Source organism: Pantherophis guttatus, chromosome 2 (genome assembly GCF_059756535.1).
Source record: "Pantherophis guttatus breed Tessera chromosome 2, ASM5975653v1, whole genome shotgun sequence".
Lineage (NCBI taxonomy): Eukaryota > Metazoa > Chordata > Lepidosauria > Squamata > Colubridae > Pantherophis > Pantherophis guttatus.
The window spans coordinates 276,170,705-276,195,137 of record NC_142064.1 but is presented as its reverse complement, the minus strand read 5'-3'; the positions used below and the strand labels follow the sequence as shown (position 1 = coordinate 276,195,137).

The 24,433-nt window shown below is 45.5% G+C and overlaps 1 protein-coding gene across 1 annotated transcript; it reads right to left on the bottom strand.

Moving 5' to 3' along the window:
• Positions 1-1,559: 1,559 nt before the first annotated feature.
• LOC117668291 (class I histocompatibility antigen, F10 alpha chain-like) lies at positions 1,560-24,433 on the bottom strand. Its single transcript, XM_060685058.2, has 9 exons — positions 24,206-24,433; positions 19,335-19,610; positions 16,828-17,103; positions 14,677-14,958; positions 12,187-12,279; positions 10,734-10,775; positions 7,781-7,822; positions 6,537-6,579; positions 1,560-5,411 (listed from the first exon to the last, which is right to left on the bottom strand). The coding sequence occupies exons 1-8, from the start codon at positions 24,273-24,275 to the stop codon at positions 6,551-6,553; spliced, it is 1,110 nt and encodes a 369-aa protein (XP_060541041.2). The 5' UTR covers positions 24,276-24,433; the 3' UTR covers positions 1,560-5,411; positions 6,537-6,550.

The following is a 24,433-nucleotide window of genomic DNA, read 5'->3' as shown; positions in this document are numbered from 1 at the left end:
AGAGAAGCAACCTAAAACTAAGGAGAAATTTCCTGAGTTAGAATGATTAATCAGTGGGACAAATTGCCTCCAGAACACGAAGGTGCTTTTTCAAGAGGCAACTGGACTTTTGTTTTTTTCTTTTCACTTCTCATCCAAAAAGCTTCTTCAGCTCTGACTGGATGGTGGGGAATGGAAGGATTTATATTCCTTGCGGACGGCTGGTCATTGGCATCCTTTTAGAGGGACGTTGAAGCACTTGGAGGTTTATCTGTGTCCTCAGGGTCACCTGAGTAGTGCAAATGGTTCCTGTAGTCTATTTTTTCCCCCTGGAAATCTGTTCATACTCCTACACCATTCGAGGGGTTTTCACTCCAAATTGCATAGATGAAAAGTGTATAGAGATTCTCAGTCATCTAGGTCATGGTTGTCTCAAAAGTGCTTTTTCAGAAGGAAACTAGACGTCCTTTGTTTTTCTTTGAAGATGTTTCGCTTCTCGTCCAAAAAGCTTCAGCTCTGACTGGATGGAGGGGAATGGAATTCTTCAGTCAGAGCTGAAGACATTTCTTGGATGAGGAGCAAAATGTCTTCAAATAAAAAACAAGGAAGTCCAGTTGCCTCCTGAAAATGCATCTTTGAGACAACCATGACCTGGATGACCGAGAATCTCTATTGCCTCCATAAGTTGTAAATGTTCCAACACCCAGTCTCTTAAAAACTTGACTGGGCAACCATTTGTCTAAAATGGTATAGGGCCATGATGGTGAACCTATGGCACGCGTAGCCATATCAGTGGGCACGTGAGCTCAGCTCCAGCACACATGTGCGAAATGGCCAGCTGATTTTTGGGCCTTCTGGGCCTACCAGAAGTAGAGAAACAGTCTGTTTCCAGCCTCCGGAGGATCTCCGGGGGGGGGGGGGGACGCCATTTTCGCCCTCCCCAAACTCCTAGAAAGGCTCTGGAGCCTGGGGAGAGAGAAAAACAGGCCTATCAGGCCCACCAGGCCATCACACGCCAAGAGTAGGGGGAGTGGGGAGGGGGTTGTGCGCGCATGCGCGAGGCGCATAAATTATGGGTGTGGGTGCGCATGCGTGTGAAAAAGCCCCAACCCTCACGCTCCCCCACTCCTGGCACACAATGGCAAAAAGGTTAGCCATCAGTGGTATAGGGTTTCCTGCATGAGCAAGGAGTTGGGACTAGAAGACCTCCAAGCCCTCTTCCAATTCTATTCTATTCTATTCTATTCTATTCTATTCTATTCTATTCTATTCTATTCTATTCTATTCTATTCTATTCTATTCTAAATTCTATTCTGTTCTGTTCTGTTCTGTTCTATTCTAAATTCTATTCTAAATTCTATTCTACAGTACCATCAATGGCTCACAAAGCAACAGCCCCAGGGACCTATGAGAAGATATATAGTGATGAACCTTGGGAGGGAGCCAAGATTGGGTGTGTGGGGCCTTTTTCTTAAACACACAAATTTCCACAACCACCCTCTTGGGCAGCAGGCTTCTTAATTGGGGAACACGTTCTGAAAGGGGACAGCTCTGAGTTAAGCATCCACATGACACTAATATACTGGAGCAGGTTGGCAGTGTGCACTTTTTATTTTCATAAAATAAACAACAAAACACAAAAACAATAGCAACAGTGGTGCATATATTGTGGAAGAGAAGGAAAAAAAATGTAAATAAAAAGAGCTGGAACAAAAATCAATAAATAAAATATGTCACACGTTATAATTCTACATATACTTGCAAAGGGAAAAGTGTGTCATTTCCTAATGACATTCTGTAGTGCAAAATTATTCAAGAGAAATGTATCTGGACACTTTTATAGAACTATTTTTTAAACCCACAACGTTGAGTCCCATATTTCATTGCACTTATTCATACAAACTATAGACTGCCTACATAGACGCAGTCGGCTCAGAGGTGGCAAGACAGATTTTCCTTTCACTGAAAAGGGCCATAAATTTATTTTCTCGATATTGTTTAAATACCGAGACAGTCCTGAGCTTATCAGTCTTTGGGGCTCTAAAATACAGGTAGTCCTCTACTTACAATCATTTGTTTAGTGACCATTCTAAGTTACAACAGCACTGAATAAAAGAACTTACAACCGTTTTTCAGTTACAACCATTGAAGCATCCCCATGGTCATGTGATCAAAATTCAGATGCTGGCAACTGACTCATATTTATGACAGTTGCAGTGTCCCGGGGTCATTTGATCCCCTTTTGTGGCTTTCTGACAAGTAAAGTCAATGTGGAAGACAGATTCACTTAACAATCATGTTACTGACTTAACTGCAGTGAGTCATTTAATGATTCTGGCAAGAAAGATTGTTAAAATAAGGCAACATTCACTGAACTGCCTCGCTTAGCAATGAAAATTTTGGGCTCAGTTGTGGTCGTAAGTCGAGGAGTACCTGTACTAGAGTCGCTTGGTGTTATTCACATTTCGTAACTAATCATAGTATCATCCAAATAGGGTTGGAGAGTAGCAGGGAGGAACTGGGGCTGGGCCAATGGGGTGGGGTGGGGGCAGGGGTGAAATGCTCCCTGTTCGGACCAGATCGCCCGATCCGGTAGCGATGGAGGCGGGCGGTTCGGAGAACCGGTAGCAAAAATCCCTGCCCCCCCCCCACTCCCCATTGCCCAGCTGAGCCGCGCAATCATCAGAGGCTTTTTTTTAAAATTATTTTTAAAAGCATTTTTTCTACAACCTCTTTGGCCGAAAAAATGGTTTTAAAAGTAAAAAAAAAAAAAGCCTCTGATGATTGCGCGGCTCAACTGGGATCATCAGAGGCTTTTTAAAAAAAGAAAAGAAAGCCTCTGCCGATTAGGCAAGTCAGCTTGCCTAATCGGGATCGTCAGAGGCTTTAAAAGCATTTTTTTACAACCTCTTCAGCCGAAGTTGTTGTAGAAAAAATGGTTTTAAAAGTTAAAAAAAAAAATGGCCACGCCCACTCAGTCATATTATCCCCGCCAAGCCACGCCCACAGAACCGGTAGTAACAAATTTTACATTTCACCACTGGGTGGGAGAGAATGCAGAAGCAATCTATAATAATTTTTTTTTTTCTTCCCCAATTTATATACCGCCCTTCTCCCTGAGGACTCAGGGCGGTGCACAGCCAGAATTAAAAACATGAAATACAAATATTAAAAACAATTAAAATATATATAAATTTGGCCCAAAAATTTAAAAAACCAAACCAATTAAAACATTTAAAAAATTTAAAAATTTCTTCCTAAGCCAGCCCGGTTTACTGGAAAAAGTGGGTTTTAAGGGCACGGCGGAAGGCACTGAGGTCTTGGATTCTCCTTATCTCTGGGGGCAACTGATTCCAGAGGGTAGGTGCCCCCACAGAGAAGGCTCTCCCCCTGGGGGTCACCAGCCTACATGATGGCATTTGGTGAAGCGAGGATGATCTAAAAGGTAAATTTAAAGAAAAAAGCCAGAAAAGAATTCAGTGTATTGCTAGGGTGCAGTGCAAGAGAGATCACATTTCCATTAATATATATTAAGATTCTTAGGAACATTGTCAGTTATCAGTGAATTCTTTCAAAGGAAGGTGTCTGAATTTTGGGGCTGTGCCCATAACATTTTCCCAATATTTCGGAGGTGCCCCTCTTGTCTCCACACAATCAGAATCCCCAATGGAGAAGCGGCAAGAATGAGGCTCCAGAGGCACTTGTGGTTTACCCTGAAGTCGATGGCCAATATGACCCCCTTCGTCTTCTCAAAGAAGGGTGGGGAGGGACCATGGCTCCTTTATGACTGGCGGACCAGAACTCCCAGAATTCCTGAGCCAACCAGGAAGTCATCTTACCATAAACATGACCGACCTAAATTGTCGTTAGCCTTGTTGGGTTTACCACACTGTGTTGAACTCGGCCTACGTTTTGCTAAACACCCAAGCAGTTAAAAAGCTTACAGTCATCCAAGTAACACTTGCAAACATTTCATCAATTCAATTGCAGTCCGGAATAGATCAGTTAGAGCCAGGAAGTCATTAATCTTGACGTGAAGGTGACTGACCCAGATGGGATCTTGCCACATTGTAAAATGCAGTCACGCGGCTGCAGGAAGCTGCGAGCAGGCATAAATGCCATGGGGAGGTGGGGGAGGTGGCCAGCCCTCAGAATTTTTGAAGCAGATTGTACGTACCCTGGGGAGGTCCACGCCGATTCAGGAATTCTGGGAGGGGAAGTCCACAAGTCATAAAGGGGCCATAGTCTCTCACCCCTGCTCCGGGGGTGAAATCCAGCAGGTTCTGGAGAACCGGTAGCGGAAAATTTGAGCAGTTCACCGGCAAATACCACCTCTGGCTAGCCCCAAGAGTGGGGTGGGAACGGAGATTTTGCAATATCCTTCCCCCAGGAGTGGGAAGGAAATGGGGATTTTACACTAACCTTCCCCCAGGAGTGGGGAGAGAATGGGGATTTTGCAGTATCCTCCCCCAGGAGCGGGGTGGGAATGGAGATTTTGCAATATCCTTCCCCCAGGAGTGGGGTGGGAATGGAGATTTTGCAATATCCTTCCCCCAGGAGTGGGGTGGGAATGGAGTTTTTGCAATATCCTTCCCCCAGGAGTGGGGAGGGAATGGAGATTCTGCAATATCCTTCCCCCCGGAGTGGGGAGGGAATGGAGATTTTGCAATATCCTTCCCCCAGGAGTGGGGTGGGAATGGAGTTTTTGCAATATCCTTCCTGCTGGAATGGGCGGGAATGGAGATTTTGCAGTATCCTTCCCCTGCCATGCCCACCAAGCCACGCCCACCAAGCCAGGCCAACAGAACCAGTAGTAAACAAATTTGGATTTCACCACTGCCCTGCTCTAAAGCATCATTTTTTTGTTTAACCTGGGCAAGAATCTGTCCTGGGGGATTCTGGGAGATGAAGTCCACACATCTTAAAGTTCCAAGACTGAAAAACACCATTCTAAATGCAAGACTTGGAGGCAACCAGAATGGATTCATATCCCAGGCCAGAAGCTCCTCCTAACTTTTCTTCAGTTGTCACCACTTTGTCAAGGTCTCAAACCTTAAGACTCACTTCACAGATTTTGCTAAGTTAAGCTTAAATTGTGTTTGCCAAGTGCCTTAACCAACTCGGCTATTCGTTTTAAACTTGCTGTATCAAGCAGGCCTTCATCTTAAACTATATATTTCTTCTGATGCAGCAGCTACGTGGACACAGGCTTATTTTGTTTACCACACTGTGGTGAACTCGGCCTAACTTTTGCTACTTGCTAAATATCCTAGCAGTTAAAAAGCCTACAAGCATCTGAATATATTTGCAAACATTTCATCAATTCAATTGGACTCCGAATGGCTCATACACAGCTAGGAAGTCATCATCTTGACACGAACGAAGAGCCATGCGGGAACGTTTCCTGTGCTTCCATCTCACTTCACTTCAGTCTGCGGAGAAAACACAGGACAAGCAAAGGTCAATTCATCTCTGCAGGAGGGTCAAGCAAAGCACGTCAAAGTGACAGAGTCACAATGACAAAAACCATCTACCCGTAGTTTTGTTCCTGGATGTGGACAACTCAGTAGGCCGAAGTCCAGGGGTGAAATGCTCCCGGTTCGGACTGGATCGCCCGATCCGGTAGCGATGGAGGCGGGTAGTTCGGAGAACTGGTAGTAAAAATTCCTGCCCTCCCCTGCCCAGCTGAGCTGTACAATCATCAGAGGCTTTTTTTTACTTTTAAAAGCATTTTTTCTACAACCTCTTCAGCCGAAAAAATGCTTTTAAAAGTAAAAAAAAAAAAAAAGCCTCCGATGATCGTGCGGCTCAGCTGGGATCGTCAAAGGCTTTTAACAGAAAAAAAGCCTCTGCTGATCAGGCATTAACTTCATTAACAGCCGCCAAGAATTCAAAGAATAATAACTGAAAGTTACTATGGTTGGCAGAATGCCCAAAAGCAATTTGCAGGAAGCTGATAAGATAAGCAAGACAACCCTAACCCTAATCCTAACCCTCTGGCACCACATCTTCTCCAGCCTCCTCATTGTCTGACTCGACTACCAGCTGCACAGGCTGCTGGCGCAGCACCACACCAGCCTCCTCGCTGTCTGAATCAGCTACTAGCTGCACAGGCCGCGTATGGGCCACAACAACTAGGGATTCGAACCGCCGAACTGCCGACCTTTTCTGATGGACAAGCTCAGTGTCTTAAGCCACTGAGCCACCTAACCAGGCACAAAATAAAATGTTTTGGCTTGACAAGGGGGAGGGAGGTAGAGGGAGTTTTCAACTTATGTCCATAATTGAGACTGCCCATTATCATGATGATGGTAAAAACAGGTCGCCCCGTGTTGACCCACCCAATTTTACAATTTTTTTTCGGCAGTCAAACTGTTCACTATGGGTTGGTTTTGCTGAAAACTGCAAGTCAATGCTGGTTTTCAACAAAAACATCTCGTAAAACACAGTCCTGTGACTGCAGGAAGCTGCAAACAGCCATAAATTTTACGGAGAGGTGGGCAGCCCTCGGCATTTTGGAAGCAGGTTGTAAGTACCCCTTAGGAGGTCCATTGTACCTTCAAACGGTTGCTCAGCAACTGGTCATAAGTGAACGTTCACCTATAAAAAAAAAGAAGATGAAGAGAAGGCTAAGAGGACTGAAATATCTTCCTGGAGAGCTTCAACCAAGCTAAGGAGATAGAGGAGCTTCTTTGATTCTACGGTCACCAGGAAACAAACTTGATTCTGTGCCCCCCAATTTATTTAATTGCAATTCACAAGAGACCAGAAAAGGAACAGGGGTCAACATCACGCTCATCAGATTATGCTGGGATCAACAATTAAAATAAAGATGATTATGCTGGGATAAACAGTAAAAATAAGAGGATTATGCTGGGATTAACAGTAAAAATAAAATGATTATGCTGGGATTAATAGTTATAATAAAGATGATTATGCTGAGATAAATAGCAAAAACAAAGATGATTATGTTGGGATTAACGGTTAAAATATTGTTTAAATATCCATAACAATTGGAATGATTTGAATATTTTTAAGAATACATTCATTTAAGCAAAAAGAAAAGAAAACTGAAATGATATAGGGTTATGATTTATTAAATAAGATGTACGTAACAGGTTTTTGGATAAAGGTATTGTTAATAGACAGAATTTAGGGAAGTAATTGTGTATAGTATTATGTTGTGTTATTTGAAAATTAAGATTTAGGGTGAACTAATAGAATGGTAATTGTTTTGAGTAGGTTAATATGAGTTAATCTTTTTGGGGTTTTTTAATATATATTTTATAAGATAGTAATTAGTGGAGATGTGTGGAAAGTATTATGGCAAAAACAGAACAATTTTTTTTTTGTTAAAGATCAGTTAGAAATTGAATAACTTATGACCGGATCAATGCTTCGTTCCGAAAAGATGTATTGTATGTTTGTGTTTAAAAAAAAAATAATTAAAAAAACTATTTAAAAAAAAAAACACGCTCATCAGTTACTTTTTTTTTAATAGATTTTTTAAAATTAAACATAAAAATTTCAATGTTTACATAGACAGCGTGTTGTCTGGATACAGTTAGTTTTCAGAAATAGTAATGGTAATAATAAACAAACAAATCTACCTGAGAGGCTCCAAGCAGCTCATAATACTTTTATGTCCCTCTGAGAAAATTTTGAACCTGGACTGTCCCCCTACCCTACCTGCCCATCATTCTCTCTGACATCTTGGCTCGTGTTGGCTCTCAAGTCACAGCCTGACTTGATTCTCCGATGCAAAACATAAAAATCAAACATTTGTAATAATTCTACTCACAAGAAGGGTCATTCCTTGGCTCATCATCTCCTTTCCTGAATCCTAGGTTGTATAGAGACAAGAAGAGAGCAAAAGCGTTGTTAGGAGCCAATCAATGACAGGAAGGCATAAGCTTTAATGAGCTCAGTTTGAATGGAATGGCACAACTCGCTAAAGCCAACTCGCCACGGCCATCTTGCCACAGTCAATTTGCCGCAGCCAAATCACCGCAGCCAACTCGCCACAGGACAATTCAACAATCCAATTGAATTACTTCAAATAATTTAAAAATGATTTTAGTTTTTGTCATTCGCCTTTCATTTTGTCCTTCCCTTGGCATCCTTTCTTTAATGATTCTATTCCTCCATTTCTTCGATTTTACTGTAACTCTTATCCCACGGGAAGTTGGCCATGGCGAGTTGTTCCATGGGAAGTTGGCCATGGAGAGTTGGCCGCAGCAAATTGTCCAGGACCCCACTTCAAAAGATGCATTTCACAAAAGCTGGTGCCTCAAAAGAGTCTCCCAAGGCTTGGGGGAAAATATAGGAGTTTAATACTCTCTAATGCAGGGGTGTCAAACTCATGTCACGGCGGTGTCACATGACGTATTGGGACTTTCCACCCCTTTGCTAAACCAGGTGTGGGCATGGCCAGCATGTGACGCAGTCAGCCCATGGGCCGGGAGTTTGACAGCCCTGCTCCAAATGGAAGGCAGGTTTGGGACCAGTGGTGAAATCTAAAATTTGTTACTACCGGTTCTGTGGGCATGGCTTGTGGGGGCGGGGGGTAATGTGACTGGGTGGGCGTGGCCAATTTTTTTCTTTTAAAACCATTTTTTCTACCACCTCTTCGGCGAAGAGGTTGTAAAAAATTGCTTTCAAAAGGCTCTGACGATCCCAGCTGAGTTGCCTGATCGGCAGAGGCTTTTTTTCTTTTAAAAGCCTCTGATGATCACGCAACTCGGCTTGGATCATCAAAGGCATTTAAAAGAAAAAAAGCCTCTGCCGATCAGGCAACTCAGCTGGGATCATCAGCTGACGATCTCTTTGACGATCCCAGCTGAGCCACACGATCATCAGAGGCTTTTTTTTTTTTTTGCTTTTAAAAGCATTTTTTCGTCCGAAGAAGTTGAAAAAATGCTTTTAAAAGTAAAAAAAAAAAAAAGCCTCTGATGATTGTGTGGCTCAGCTGGGCATGGCGGGGGGGGGAGGGAGGGGGCAGGGATTTTTGCTATCGGTTCTCCGAACCACACACCTCATCGCTACCGGATCAGGCAATCCGGTCCGAACCGGGAGCATTTCACTTCTGTTTGGGGCTAATTGAATCTCGGTGATCGGGTGTTATGCTGTTCCAAAGAGAGGAACAGAGATAGGTCCTGTTAGACCTCTCAGCGGCTTTTGATACCATCGACCATGGTATCATGCTGCACCGGTTGGAAGAGTTGGGGGTGGGAGGCACTGTACTAAGGTGGTTCTCCTCCTTTCTCTCCGACCGGTCGCAGTCTGTGTTGACAGGGGGGCAGAGGTCGACCCCGAGGCCCCTCATATGTGGGGTGCCGCAGGGATCGGTCCTCTCGCCCCTTTTGTTCAACATTTATGTAAAGCCGCTGGGCGAGATCATCCGTGGTTTTGGGGTGGAGTACCATCAGTACGCTGACGACACCCAGCTGTACATCTCCACCCCGGATCACCCCAACGATGCCCTTGAAGTGATGTCCCAGTGCCTGGAGGCCGTACGGATCTGGATGAGGAGGAACAGGCTCAGGCTCAACCCATCCAAGACCGAGTGGCTGTGGTTTCCGACGTCCCGATATAGTCAGCTAATGCCATCGCTGACTATTGGGGGCGAATCATTGGCCCCCACGGATAGGGCTCGCAACTTGGGCGTCCTCCTGGATTCACGGCTGTCGTTAGAAGAGCATGTGACGGCCGTGTCCGGGAGGATTTTTCATCAGGTTCGCCTGATCCGCCAGTTGCGTCCCTATCTAGATCGGGACTCCCTACACACAGTCACTCATGCCCTCGTTACTTCTCGTCTGGATTACTGCAATGCTCTCTACATGGGGCTCCCCTTGAGGTGCACTCGGAGGCTCCAACTGGCGCAGAGTGCGGCCGCGCGGGTGGTGATGGGAGCGACATGGAGTTCCCATGTGACACCTCTCCTGCGCGAGCTGCACTGGCTCCCGGTGGTCTTCCGAGTGCGCTTCAAGGTTCTGGTTATCACCTTTAAAGCGCTCCATGGCTCAGGACCTGGTTATTTACGGGACCGCCTGCTACCACCAATAGCCTCCCACCGGCCAGTACGCTCCCATAGAGAGGGGCTCCTCCGGGTGCCGTCGGCCAAACAATGTCGGCTGTCAGCCCCTAGGGGGAGAGCCTTCTCTGTGGGGGCACCTACGATTTGGAACGAGCTCCCCCCGGAGATACGTAGGATCCCGGATCTGCGCACCTTCCGCCGCGCACTTAAGACTTTTCTATTTTATCAAGCTGGCCTGGCCTAAATCTTCCCCCTTTTTAAATGTGGAAATTTTAAATTTTTAAATTTTAAATTCGTCTTTTTATAGGGGTATGGGTAAGGCATTTTAAATTGGGGAGCCATTTTAGATTTAATTCTGTTTTAAACGTATTTTAATTGTTTATATTGTATGTTTTTAACTTTGGCTGTGCACCGCCCCGAGTCCTTCGGGAGAGGGGGCGGTATAAAAATCTAATAAATAAATAAATAAATAAATAAATGGGGAAAGCAGCAACTGGGAGAGTAGGAATGTTTTCATTGAAACCTACCTGAGGGGTTCCAAGCAGCCCATAATACTTTTATATCCCTCTGAGAGAATTTTGAACCTGGACTGTCCCCCTACCCTACCTGCCCATCATTCTCTCTGACATCTTTGCTCGTGTTTGCTCTCAAGTCACAGCCTGACTTGATTCTCAGATTCAAAACATAAAAATCAAACATTTGTAATATTTCTACTCACGAGTAGTTTCATTCCTTGGCTCCTCATCTCTTTTCTTGAATTCTAGGTTGTAAAAAGAGAGGCAAGAAGCAGAAGAAAACCTTGTTAGGGGAAAACCACAAGAGAAGCCAATCAATGACAGGAAGGCATCAGCTTCAATGAGCTCACTTTGAACAGAATGAGCCAACTCACTGCGGCCATCTTACCACAGTCAATTTGCTGCAGCCAAATCACCACAGCCAACTCGCTGCAGGATAACTCGCTCATGGCCAGCCCACCACAGGACAATTCAACAATTGAACTATTTAAAATAATTATCATTCGTCTTCATTTTGTCCCTCCCTTGGCATCCTTTCTTTAATGATTCTATCCCTCCATTTCTTCCATTTTACTGTAACTCTTGTCCCACGGGAAGTTGGCCATGGCGAGTTGGCCGCAGCGAGTTGTCCTGGACCCCACAGAAGAAGACTGGACTGTCCGAACCTCAGACTCAACTGAATTGAGGCTGGAGTTCTGTTGTGGCTCCATCCTCCGAGCCTATCTTATCGGAGGAAGAAGGCTCCGAACATGAAGGAGAGGAGACGGCCAGGCCTCCCTCTCCAGGACCCTCCTCTCTGGCAATGCCTCAGGTGTCTCCTGAAGGAGAAGAGATTGGCCAGGAGCCAGGTGTTTCCAAGCCGTCGGATAGTGATGAAGAAACATTGTGGTTGGACCCACGCCAGCGTCGAAGAGACAAGCATGCGCAGCAGAAAAGAAGGCGTGCCAGAGATTAAGCTGAGTCACTGGACTACACCCCACAGGCTATAAAAGGGAGTGTGGGGGCCATTCGGACTCTGTGACGGACAAAGCTAATCTCTGTGGATTTAATTACAAACTGGACTATTCAAACTGTGTGTATTTTTGTCTGTGTTATCGGAGTAAAAGTTCTTGGCAGGCAGCCACGGAGTTGCTGCCAAGTTCCTTATCACTGACGTTGAGTGTTTGAAGAGTTTATTTAACCCTCGGCTGGCTGGTTGGGTATGTGCGTGGTACGGGGACAGAACAAGTTCCAGCAAGAGGCTGAGATCTCAGATGTTCCACAAAGAGGGCTGGGAAAAACAGGGAAGAAGAAGAGAGGCAGTTTGGTCCAGTGCTTAAGGCACCAGGCTAGAAAGCAGAAGACCATACGTGAGTTCAAGTCCCACCTTGGCTGTGAAAGTCAGCTAGGTGACCTTGGCCCAGTCACTTTCTCTCAGCCCAACCCCACCTCACAGGATTGTTGTGGTGGTGGTGGAAAAAAATAGGAGGAAGGTGTATTGGATATGTTTACTGTCTTGAGTTAGTTGTGAAAAGAATAAAGGGAGGTAATAAATAAATGAATAAAGAAACAAATATGCAAGCAGCAAGTAAGCAAACAAGCTAGCTAGCTCTCCAAAGGAAGACACATGGGAGGAATCGCCCATCTTCTTTCAATCACCCAGAAGAGGACACTTACTGAGAAATAGGAAGATCCCAGCAACTCCACATGCCGCAACGACACCCACAACACCGCCGATGATAAGCCACAGGTTAAAACTGGATTCTGGAACTGGATTGGGAGAAAGAGCAAATCACTCAATGGGAACCACAAAATATCTGCTTATTGGGCGAAAAGATCTCAAAAGAATGTGAAAAATAAGAGATCTGCCAAGTTAAGAAATGTCAGATGTCTTTACGTCGTAAGGGATAAACATTTTTTCCCACATATTCTACCATCTATTCACTCTGAATGGTAACTTTAGCTAAAGGGTTGGAAAAGGGCTTTCTAGCTTTGGAAAGATTGGGTTTGGAGGAAAGCAGCAAGCAGAATATCTTTGTTTTTAATATATTAATTTTCATTTATTAACAAGAATAAAATACAAAACAGAAAAACCAAAAAACGTCCAACCCCGACAATGAAAATGAAGAAATAAAATCTGGGTGTGCAAAAAAAGAAAAAGGGAAAAAGAAAAAAACCTCCAAAAGTCAGATATATCTAACATTGAACATAAAAGCGTCCAACCCAGTGGTGAAATGTAAAATTTGTTACTACCGGTTCGGTGGGCGTGGCTTGGTGGGGGGGGTAATATGACTGAGTGGGTGTGGCCAACTTTTTCTTTTTTCTTTTACTTTTAAAACCATTTTTTCTACAACCTCTTCGGCTGAAGAGGTTGTTAAAAAAATGCTTTTAAAGCCTCTGACGATCCCAGCTGACTTGCCTGATCAGCAGAGGCTTTCTTTTTTTAAAAAAAAGCCTCTGATGATCTCAGCTGAGCCGCACGATCATCAGAGGCTTTTTTTTTTAACTTTTAAAAGCATTTTTTGGGCCGAAGAGGTTGTAGAAAAAATGCTTGTAAAAGTTTTTTAAAAAGCCTCTGATGATTGAGCAGCTCAGCTGGGCAATTGGGGAGGGAGGCGGGGGCAGGGATTTTTGCTATCGGTTCTCTGAACCATCCGCCTCCATCGCTACCGGATCAGGCGATCCGATACGAACAGGGAGCATTTCACTCCTGATCCAACCCGGCCGAATGCTGAAAGATGGAGTTTAAAGATGATTTTTTTAAAAAAAGCTGATAGGTTCTTCTCCGCTCACATAACAGGTCTACAAATAGTTATAAGCTTTCCCATCCTTATTTTTGCAAAAATCCTACACAGGTAGTCCTCGACTAACAACACTTCATTTAGTGACCATTCAAAGCTACAACGGCACTGAAAAAAGTGACTTATGACCATTTTTCACAGTTACAACCATTACAGCATCCCCATGATCATGTGATCAAAATTCGGGTGCTTGGCAACTGACTTATACTTATGACCGTCACTGTGTCCTGTGATCACCTTCTGACAAGCAAGGTCAATGAGGAATCCAGAGTCACTTAACAACTGTATTACTAATTTAATAACTGCAGTGATTCACTGAGCAAGTATGGCAAGTAAGGTCATAAAATGGGGCAAACACTCACTTAAAAGAAACGTCTCACTCAGCCAGGGAAATTTTGGGCTCAATTGCAGTCGTAAATCGAGAACTACCTGTATACTCGCAGATGTTGTTATGGCCCGTACGCGGCCTGTGCAGCTAGTAGCTGATTCAGACAGCGAGGAGGCTGGTGTGGTGCTGCGCCAGCAGCCTGTGCAGCTGGCACTCAAGTCGGACAATGAGGAGGCTGGAGAAGATGGGGTGCCAGAGGTGGGGATTCAGCCAGGGCCTTCAGAACCTCCAGAAGCTCCCATAAGTGAAGAGGACGAAGAGGAGGAGCCACTTCTCGATGCACAGGCGCACAGAGCTGCCAAAAAGCAGGAGTGGCTCCTCAGGAGGAGGTCTCCTCGAGAGTAAGGCTTGGGGCTAATTGGCCACTCCTTTAGCCTATTTAAGGAGGAACACCGACTGAAGCAATTTGCAGGGAACAACTTCGTTCACATACCTTCGTGTCTTGTCTTGCTTATCTTATCAGCTTTCTGCAAATTGCTTCTGGGCATTCTGCCAACCATAGTAAGTTTTCAGTTATTATTCTTTGAATTCTTGGCAGCTGTTAATGCAATTAATTAAGAGCCGTTGTTGTAAAAAACTGGTTTATTCAGTAAACTAAGGTTTGAACGGACTTTGTGTGTGCTGCGTTCTTTGGGGTCCGTAGCTGGGGCAGAACAGCAGATATGCTCATCCAGGGACAAGGTGATCCTCAAATTTTTAACCCAAATATCCTAATAAATTTGAGTCAGCTTATCTCACTCATGGAACATCCTTCATGGAATGGTATGGTTAAATATTCAACGGCTGGCTGATACATAGATAGATTTATCTGAGCGTCCGTACAGTAATTCCATGGAAGTTCCGTGGACTTTTCAATGTACATCCACAAACCATAAAAGGAAACAATGGTAAAATAAGGTAATATCTGGGCGCAATTTCTTTCCCACAATCTTCCAGTCGGAAAAACAGCCCAGCCTTTCCCTCCCTGCAACTTCTCACCCTTCAGTTCCAAGTCCAGAGGCTCCGGCAGGCTGTCATGCTCCATGTGGCAACGATAGCGGTCCCTCTCTTTGGGATCGATCTGGATGCTGATCCAGTAGTAGTAGGTCCCATCTGCATTGGGGGCCAGAAACCCACGGAAGGTTTCCTCTTCCCAGACCTCCCCATCCCTCCTCCAGGAGGCATCGATCTCCTTGGGGTGGAAGCCATGGATTCGGCAGACGTGCGTCTCCATCCCATCCTCGGCCTCCGTCCTGCTGCTCATCACCACCACTGGACGCTCTGAAAAGAAAGAGGTTTAGGATCAAAACTGAGCCTCCCCAGAAATCATCATGACTTGTGCATCATGAGCTGCGGTGGAGCAGTGGTTAGAGTGCAGTACTGCAGGCCACTTCTGCTGACTGCCCATTGCCTGCAATTTGGCAGTTCAAATCTCACCAGGCTCAAGGTTGATTCAGCCTCCCATCCTTCCAAGGTGGGTAAAATGAGGACCCAGATTGTTGGGGGCAATAAGCTGACTCTATAAACCATTTAGAGAGGGCTGTAATGCATTGTGAAGCGGCATATAAGTCTAAGTGCTATTGCTATCACACGTGCAACCAGAACTAAGAGTCACCAAATAGACCCAAGTTGCTTTGAACAGTTTCTTTCAGCCAGAAAAACAAACATAAAAGTGCTTTATTAAATGCAGGTAGTCCTCGACTTACAACCGTTCATTTAGTGACCATTCAAAGCTACAACGGCACAGAACAAAGTAATTCATGACCATTTTTCACACTTACGACAGTTGCAGCATCCCCACGGTAACGTGTTTTACATTTGGATGCTTGACAACTGACTCAGATTTATGATTGTTGCAGTGTCCCAGAGTCCTTTGACAATGTTCTGGTGAGCAAAGGCAATCAGAATCAGAATCGAGCTGGAAGGGACCTTGGAGGTCTTCTAGTCCAGCTCAAGCAGGAGATCCTATACCAGCGGTGTCAAACTCAATGTCAGGCTTCGGTGCTATCTTAAATAAACTTCATTCTCAAACGCAAAGTCTCTAATGAATCACTTTTATTTAAGAATAGAAAAAATCCGACATTCCTGATTCAAGTTGCAGCCAAACTGGCCTCTCCTTCCAACCCCCTCCTCTTCCGCTCTCCAACCCCAATGTCCCATTGGCCATCATGCAGATCCATCTCTACGTCCCGGCACGTTCTTTTCACAGGAATGTGCCCCCCACCCTCCATCACCCAGGTAACACTATCTGTTGCATGCAGAAAACTAGGTAAAAGTTCATCTCAGCAATAAATCAACGCTTCTGCTCTCTGCTTCATTTCGTTCATGTCAGCGCTGGAAGAGAGCCTAATTTGGAACGCTGACATCCAATTTCATTCAGGGCCACATCAGGATTGTGTTTGATCTTGGGGTCCAGGGTGGGTGTGGCCGGGGTAGGCGTGGCCAGCTCGACATCACCTGTGTTGGGGACGCCGGTGCAGGGGTGAAATCTACTTACCTTCCTTACCGGTTCAGAATTGCATGTTCGGCACGTGTGTGTCACACCTGATTTTTGACCTTCTGCGCATGTGCAGGAGGCTTTGTGCATGCGCAGATGGTTAAAAACCAGGAAGTAACGACGTCTGGGCAGGTGGGCGGAGCCTCGTGCCGCCACTGCTACTGGTTTGCTGAACTACCCGCCACCGCCACCAGTACGCACGAACCGGACAGAACCGGTAGGATTTCACCACTGCGCCGGTGGTGCCCGAACACTCTGCCAACGAAAACAGGCTCCAGAGCTCTGTTTTTGGCTGCGCCGACCTCCTGCAACCCTCTGCCAGTGAAAACGGACTTCAGGAGAGCTGCATGCTGCCCTCCCATGCTCCTTTTCACAGGCAGAGGCACCTTCACTGTTTCCAGGGTGGCCCTATGGGACAAATCTAAGAACCCTGCAGGCTGGATCTGGCCCTCGGGCCTTGAATTTGACACCCCTGTCCTGTACCATTTCAGACCAGTGACTGTCCAGTCTCTTCTTAAAAACCTCCAGTGATGAACTGCCCACAACGTCTGAAGGCCAGGCAAGCAATGAACAGGATAAAACCTTACAAGGCCTGAACACACCGAAGCTATATGTGGAGTAGCAGATGCAGCTCCCACACACTTTCTCCGTACCTTTCCTCAAGAACGACTTCGATCTGTAGTGGTCATTCTTCTGCAGCCACTCCTGGCAGGTGCTCTCCAGGTAGCCCGTGAAGCGCTGCTTGATGGCCGTTTCACTCTCCCATTTCCGCTTGATTCCCTGAGCTTCCTTGTCGGCTGTGGTCCAGATGGCGGTCTCCATGTCGTACTCGAGGAAATTCCGCCCGTCGTAGCCGTATTTCCAGCGACCGCTCCTTTTCCCGTCTTCCCGTATTTCACAGGAGATCATCATCTGGACAATGTGAAACCCTGAAAGAAGCATCACCAGAGTTAAGGAGGAAAAGCTCTCTTGGGAGATCGGGGAAAGCCGCTCCCTGCGGGGGGCTCCAGAATCTGTGACTGCTAAGACAAGAAAGCAAGGAAGACAGGGATTACAGGAAGAGATCTTGGAGACCAGCCGAGGTCAAGACAGAACGTGGGATCTGTAAGACAAGATCTCAGCCTCACTATGAAGGAACTCACTATAAATGAGGTGTCAAGCCTGAAATTGATTGGGGTGTAGGATTGTTTGTATCCTTGGGCATTCTGACATGGATTCAGTTTGACAGTTTGGAGCTGAAGTGGGGATGGAGCCTTCAGTCAAAACAGCATTCCTAACTGATGAGTCGACCACATTCCAACAGCTGGCTGACCGGAGAAGGAGGAGATGTTGCCAAGCAACCAGTTCCCACCTTGGTTGGACAATGTAACAGTTGTTTTGGAAACTTGAGAAACTGAAACTTATATTGGGGTGAAAAGTCCGGGAATTTTAGTACTGGCTTTTCACCAGTAGTGCCAAGATGACGTATCTAAATAAATTTGTTCTTTGAGGAGGAGCAATGCCTTGGAGTTCGATTTGTGATGGGTGCATTATTTGGAGCCTGGCACAAGGCTGGGAAATTCCTTGTGCAGTGTCCAAGATTCAAAACAAGCTTGGAGAACAAACCACTGCCAAAATCCAAGCTACACATATTTTCTATTATTTCAGTGTCCAAGTCTCCTTAATTAAGACAGGATTACTTGGAGGCCCAAATCTCCTGGCACTGGAGCAAGGTTGCCTTTCCTGAGATCACTTTCAAATAATTATTTCAAATAATAATAAATTATTATTTATTAGAAAAAATAATAATAAAAAATAATAATAAAAAATAAGAAATAATTTCAAATAAATAACCAGCTCCTTGCCCAACCTATGGTCACTAACCACGGTCATCCCTATCTTCAAAAAGGGAGACTCCAACATAGTTGAAAATTACAGACCAATCTCTTTATGTTGCGTCACCTGCAAAGTCATGGAATCTATCATTAACCAATCCACTACCCTCCACCTAGAGACAAACAACCTACTCTCCAATAAACAATTTGGTTTCATGAAAAAATTATCCTGTAATCTGCAACTACTACACTGCAAAAACATATAACCTACACATCTCGATCAGGGCGAAGCAATAGACGCAATCTATGTAGACTTCTGTAAAGCCTTTGATTCAGTGGTACACGACAAACTACTTCTAAAACTAAAATCTTATGGCATTTCTGGACTCCTGCATAAATGAATAGCTGCTTTCCTGTCTAACAGGCAACAAAATATGAAGCACTCTATCAAATCCTGTACCTGTTAACAGCGGTGTTCCCCAAGGCAGGGTTTTAGCACCAGCATTCTTTATACTTTACATAAATGACTTTTGTGATCATATTAAAAGTAACTGTGTTCTCTTTGCTGATGATGTAAAGCTATTCAAAACCACCGACAATGCTGCTACCCTTCAAAAAGACCTTGTTCTGTCCCCGTCTCCACACACATACACAGCCAGCCGAGGGTTAAAGGAAGCACTTGGCACACACACAGTTTGTTATCAGAAACTTGGCAGCAATACGAGCACTGACTGCCAAGTGCTTTTACTTAATATCCCTTCACCAGATAAACAGCAATACACACAGTTTGCAAATAGTCCAGTTCAAAACAAGAAACCTTCGGCAGATTTAGGCGTTGTTCAAAGTGACTAGCCAGAGTTAGTTTTTGTCCGTCACAGAGTCTTAAATAGCCACCACACTCTCTTATATAGTCTCTGGGGTGTGGTCCAGTGACTCAGTTATAATCCCTGGCATGCCTCCTCAACTGCTGCAACCGTTTATCACGCCTTCATTGGCGTGGATCCAGGAATGACAGATCGCCTCCCTTGCTATCATCGGAGACACCTGGCTCCTGGCTAATCTCCTCTTCCTTGGCCGGCACCTGAGGCATTGCCAGAGAGGAGGGGCCTGGAGAGGGAGGCCTGGCCGACTCCTCTCCTTCATGTTCGGAGCCTTCTTCCTCCGATAAGATAGGCTCGGAGGACAGAGTCACAACAGACCTTGACTATGTGTCAGATTGGTCAAACAAGTAGCAACTTCAAATCTCATCTAAGAAATGCTCTGTCTTACACATTGGCAAAAAAAAAATCAGAACATCCATCCAGAAAATCAGGATAGCATCCACTTCCCTCTCACTGCTCACTCACCTCCACTTTGGTTATAGCGTTTCTGGAGCATCTGCACATTCTCTTGAAAGTCCTCTTGGTCTTTTTGCAAAATCCGGATGTACGTGTTGTAGAATTTGGGATCGTCCTTCTCCAGTGTATTTATCCAGTGTACCCGAGGATGCATCTTCTTGGTGTGGCTTTCGTAGCGAGTGATGAGCTGATTGTCCACATAACCCTCGGCGGAGAAGAGTGGCAGTCCCGGACAAACCTCAGTCGCAGAAGAGTAGCTCACACGGATGATGCGGGGGGAGGAGCCTAGGGAGAAACAAGAGCAGGGTGGAGTTAGGGGGGTGCTTGGAAACGGGTTGCAGACTGAGACTCTGGAGGAGTTGCATCATGAGGTGCAATAAGGGGCTGTCAAGAGCTGCCATGATACCCTTGAGCTTCGCATTCTGTGGCTGTCAGCCTGCTGTGAACTCTGGAGGGAGGGAAGCGGGAAGAAGTGGGCCTCTCAAGAGACACTCCGGAGTCTTCAAGGTCGTTACCCTGAGAGACGAATGCAAGACTGCTGCAAAAACGGTTTACTCCAGGGGTAAAATATAAAATTCGTTACTACCGGTTCTGTGGGTGTGGCTTGGTGGTGGTGGGGTAATGAGAGTGGGTGGGCGTGGCCAACTTTTTTTTTTAAAAAAAACTTTTCAAAGCATTTTTTCTAATGCTTTGAAAACCCTCTGCCGATCAGGCAACTCAGCTGGGATCGTCAGAGAGGCTTTTTAAAAAATGCCTCTCTACCATCAGGCTACTCAGCTGGGATCGTCAGACTTTTCAAAGCATTTTTTTTTTACCACCGCTTCGGCCAAGATTGGGCCTGGTGGCTCAGCAGACTAAAAGCATTGTGATTAACACCAGCTGTCTGCAATTACTCTAAGTTCGAATCTCCCCAGGCTCAAGGTCGACTCAGCCTTCCATCCTTTCTAAGGTAGGTGAAATGAGGACCCAGTTTGTGGGGGCAATAAGCTGACTTTGTATAAATATACAAAAGTATGAAGGCTATTGCTTAACGCATTGTAAGCCGCCCTGAGTCTCCGGAGAAGGGCGGCATATAAATCAAAAAAAAAAAAAAAAAAAAGAGGTTGCAGAAAAAAACGCTTTGAGAAGCCTCTGACAATCCCAGCTGAGCCGCAGGATCATCAGAGGCTTTTTTTTTTTACTTTTAAAAGCATTTTTTCGTCGGAAGAGGTTGTAGAAAAAATGCTTTTAAAAGTAAAAAAAAAAAAGCCTCTGATGATCCTGTGGCTCAGCTGGGCATGATGGGGGTGGGGTGCACAGGGATTTTTGCTACCGGTTCTCCGAACCACCCGCCGCCATCGCTACCTGATCGGGCGATCTGGTCCAAACCGGGAGCATTTCACCCCTGGTTTACTCAAATATAATTGGGACAAGCAGGGGCCAGGGATGGAGAACAACTGGTTGGGGAAAGTTAACCAGGAAATTTTGGCATGCGATCTTCAGTTCTGGCTTTATTATATTACAGGGGTGTCAAACACAAGGCCTGTGCGCCGGATCTGGCCCGCAGGGTGCTTAAATCTGGCCTGCAGGACAGCCATGGAAATGGCAAAGGACCTGCCCGCGGTGCCTTTGTTGGCGAAAATGGAGCCCGCCATGGTTGTGGGGTGGGGTGGGGTACGCGTGCATAGGGCTAGCAAAACAAACTAAAAGCAAAACAAAGCAAAAGAAGAAATGTGTTCCCCTTTTGCATTTGAGCATCCAAGAAGGGACAGGAAAGGAGAAAGGGAAAGAGGAAAGACAAAGAAAAAGGAAAGGTGGGAAGGAACGAAGGAAGGAAAAAGAAGGAAAGCAGGGAAGGAAGAAAGAAAAATGAAGAGGGAAGGAAAAAGAAGAGAAGAGAAGAGAAGAGAAGAGAAGAGAAGAGAAGAGAAGGAAGGAAGGAAGGAAGGAAGGAAGGAAGGAAGGAAGGAAGGAAGGAAGGAAGGAAGGAAGGAAGGAAAAAGAAGAAAACGAAGGAAGGAAGGAAAAAGAAGAAAAGGAAGGAAGGAAGGAGGGAGGGAGGGAGGGAGGGAGGGAAGGAAGGAAGGAAGGAAGGAAGGAAGGAAGGAAGGAAGGAAGGAAGGAAGGAAAGTCCTGCCTTAGCACTTGTCCACCAGTAGACGGCAAGGCTCCTCTGGAACAGGGGTCTCCAACCTTGGCAACTTTTAAGACTTGTGGACTTCAACTCCCAGAATTGAAGGGCGTTGAAGGGAATTCTGGGAGTTGAAGTCCACAAGTCTTAAAGTTGCCAAGGTTGGAGACCTCTGCTCTGGAGGACAAGGATTTGGTGCTCTCCCTGGCCTCGCCTTCCTCTGCTGGAAACAATGGATCCCCCCCAGCCCCGCCCGGGCCACCACAAGTGCCCCTGACATGAGTGATGTCAAGCTGGCCAAGCCTACCACCCCCATGCCCACCCAGCTTTCCTGATGCGGCCCTCAATGAAATCGGGTTTTGACACCACTGCTATATTGTAATCCCCTCTGTTTCAGAGGCTGGGCATTCGGTGTATAAGACGCACCCAAATTTTCATCCTCTTTTAGGAGGGAAAAAGGTGCCTCTTATACTCTGAAAAATATGGTAAATATAGAAAGCTTTATCATTAGATATGTCTGTTAAATGGTATAGGCTACAAAATGAATTGGAACTGTGAAAATATTGATAAATGGGCCAAACAAATTAATAGATAAAGCTAATGTACAGTAAAAGTAATGCAAGAAAGCAAAAAAATAAAAAATAAAAAATGTAAACTTGGCATATTTAAAATAGTTAAAGGCAGACACTGCTTATAGAAACTCGTTTAATGGGAAAAAATAAATATTAACCAAGGATTGGATGGGACTGGTCTACCTCACAGATACTTTGACAAAAACTAAAAGTGTAGCTATTTTGCTTCAAAAAGGATTTGCAATTGATGTACAACAGGTGGGTTTTAAGTGCTATTTCCACCGGTTTGCTTCGTGCGCACAATCGCAATAACTTAAAAAAAGTGAAACTAAGTATTAGATGTCCACGGCCTGTTTAGCTCTGCTTATTTAGGAAAGGCTGCAAAGAGACAGTCCATTCCTCCCACCCACTGACAAACTGCCCATAATAGCAATCTCCCTTCTTGTCCACTCTTTTCTTTTTAAAAAAATATATATTTTAAAACATTTCAAGAATTCAAGAAATGACTACACAAGAGTTAAAAAATAAAAGACATCGTGATTTGAAAGGAAAACACCAGGAAATCAAACAGGGCATTTTCAACTGTCATAAATTACACAAATTAATTATTGAGGGGCCCTTGATGCTCTCTGAGCTGGCTTGTTTTCTTGCAGACGTTTCGTTACCCAAACAAGGTAACATCATCAGTGCTAGGACATGAATATCAGTGCTAGGATTCGTACTGATGATGTTACCAAGTCCTGGTAATGAAACGTCTGCAAGAAAACAAGCCAGCTCAGAGAGCGCCAAGGACGTCTCATTTCAACCCTGAGCTACAAATATTCTCCTTTATTGGTACAATTAATTATTTCATGAATTCAGTGATCCCATCCAAGCAAAGAGTGGGCCCTTCATGACTGGAGGTTTTAAAGAAGAGACTGGACGGTCACTTGTCTGAGATGGTATAGGCCAGGCTCTCCTGCCAGAGCAGGGGGACGGACTAGAAGTCCTGTCCTGTTCTACTCTATATTCTACTCTACTCTATTCTCTACAGTCCTCCTCTCCTCTCTTACTCCTCTCCTCTCCTGTCCTCTATTCCTCTCTTCTCCTACTCTATTACTACTCTCCTACTCCATTCCTCTACTCTCTACTTTCTTACTATCTACTCTCCTACTCTTCTCTATTACTCCTCTCCTCTCCTACTCCTCCATTCCTCTACTCTCTACTTTCCTACTCTCTACTCTCCTACTTTCCTCTCCGCTATTACTTCTCTCCTCTATTCCTCTCTCCTACTCTCCTCTCCTCTATTACTCCTCTCCTTCTCCTCTATTCCTCTACTCTACTCTCTACTTTCCTATTCTCTCCTTCCTCCTTTCTCTTCCTCCTCTCCTCCTCTCTATTACTCCTCTCCTACTCCTCTTCTCTATTCCTCTACTCTACTCTCTACTTTCCTATTCTCTCCTTCCTCCTCTCCTCTATTCCTCTCCTACTCTACTCTATTACTCCTCTTCTACTCCTCTACTCTATTCCTCTACTCTACTCTCTACTTTCCTATTCTCTCCTTCCTCCTCTCCTCTATTCCTCTCCTACTCTACTCTATTACTCCTCTTCTACTCCTCTACTCTATTCCTCTACTCTACTCTCTACTTTCCTATTCTCTCCTTCCTCCTCTCCTCTCTTCCTCTTCTCCTCTATTACTCCTCTCCTACTCCTCTTCTCTATTCCTCTACTCTACTCTCTACTTTCCTACTCTCCTCTCCTCTCCTCTCCTACTCCTCTCCTCTATTCCTCTCCTACTCTACTCTACTCTATTACTCCTCTTCTACTCCTCTACTCTATTCCTCTACTCTACTCTCTACTTTCATACTCTCTACTCTACTCTACTCTATTACTCCTCTCCTCTCCTACTCCTCTATTCCTCTACTCTACTTTCTACTTTCTTACTCTCTCCTCTCCTACTCTCCTCTACTATTCCTCTCATCTCCTTCTCCTCTCCTCTTCCTCTCCTCTACACACTCTACTCCTCTCCTCTACTCTCGCCTTCAGCGATTTCCGGGGAGCGGAGGGGGGGGTGGGAAAATCTTCTAGAACGGTGGTCCGATCGCGGGTTGCGCCTCCCATCCTGAAGACCTTGTGACGCACCCACCCACCCTCTCCCGACCCCAGTTTCAGCTAATTGCGCCCCCGCTCCTCCAACTACGCCACGGGACGGAACTCACCGCGGCTGCCCTCCAGAAGGAAGGAAGCGGCGGCCCCGAGAAGCCAGAGGAGCCCCCAACGCGGCCGCATCGCCTCGGCGGGTCCCGCTGGGCTGCTGCTTGCAACGAAACGCTCCCGACTGCGCAGGCGCTCCGAACCGGAATTCCCCGACGAGCTTGGAACGCGGGAAAATCCCTCTGAGTTGTGAATAATTAACGAGTCGACGCTTGGAACGCTGTCATGCGTGA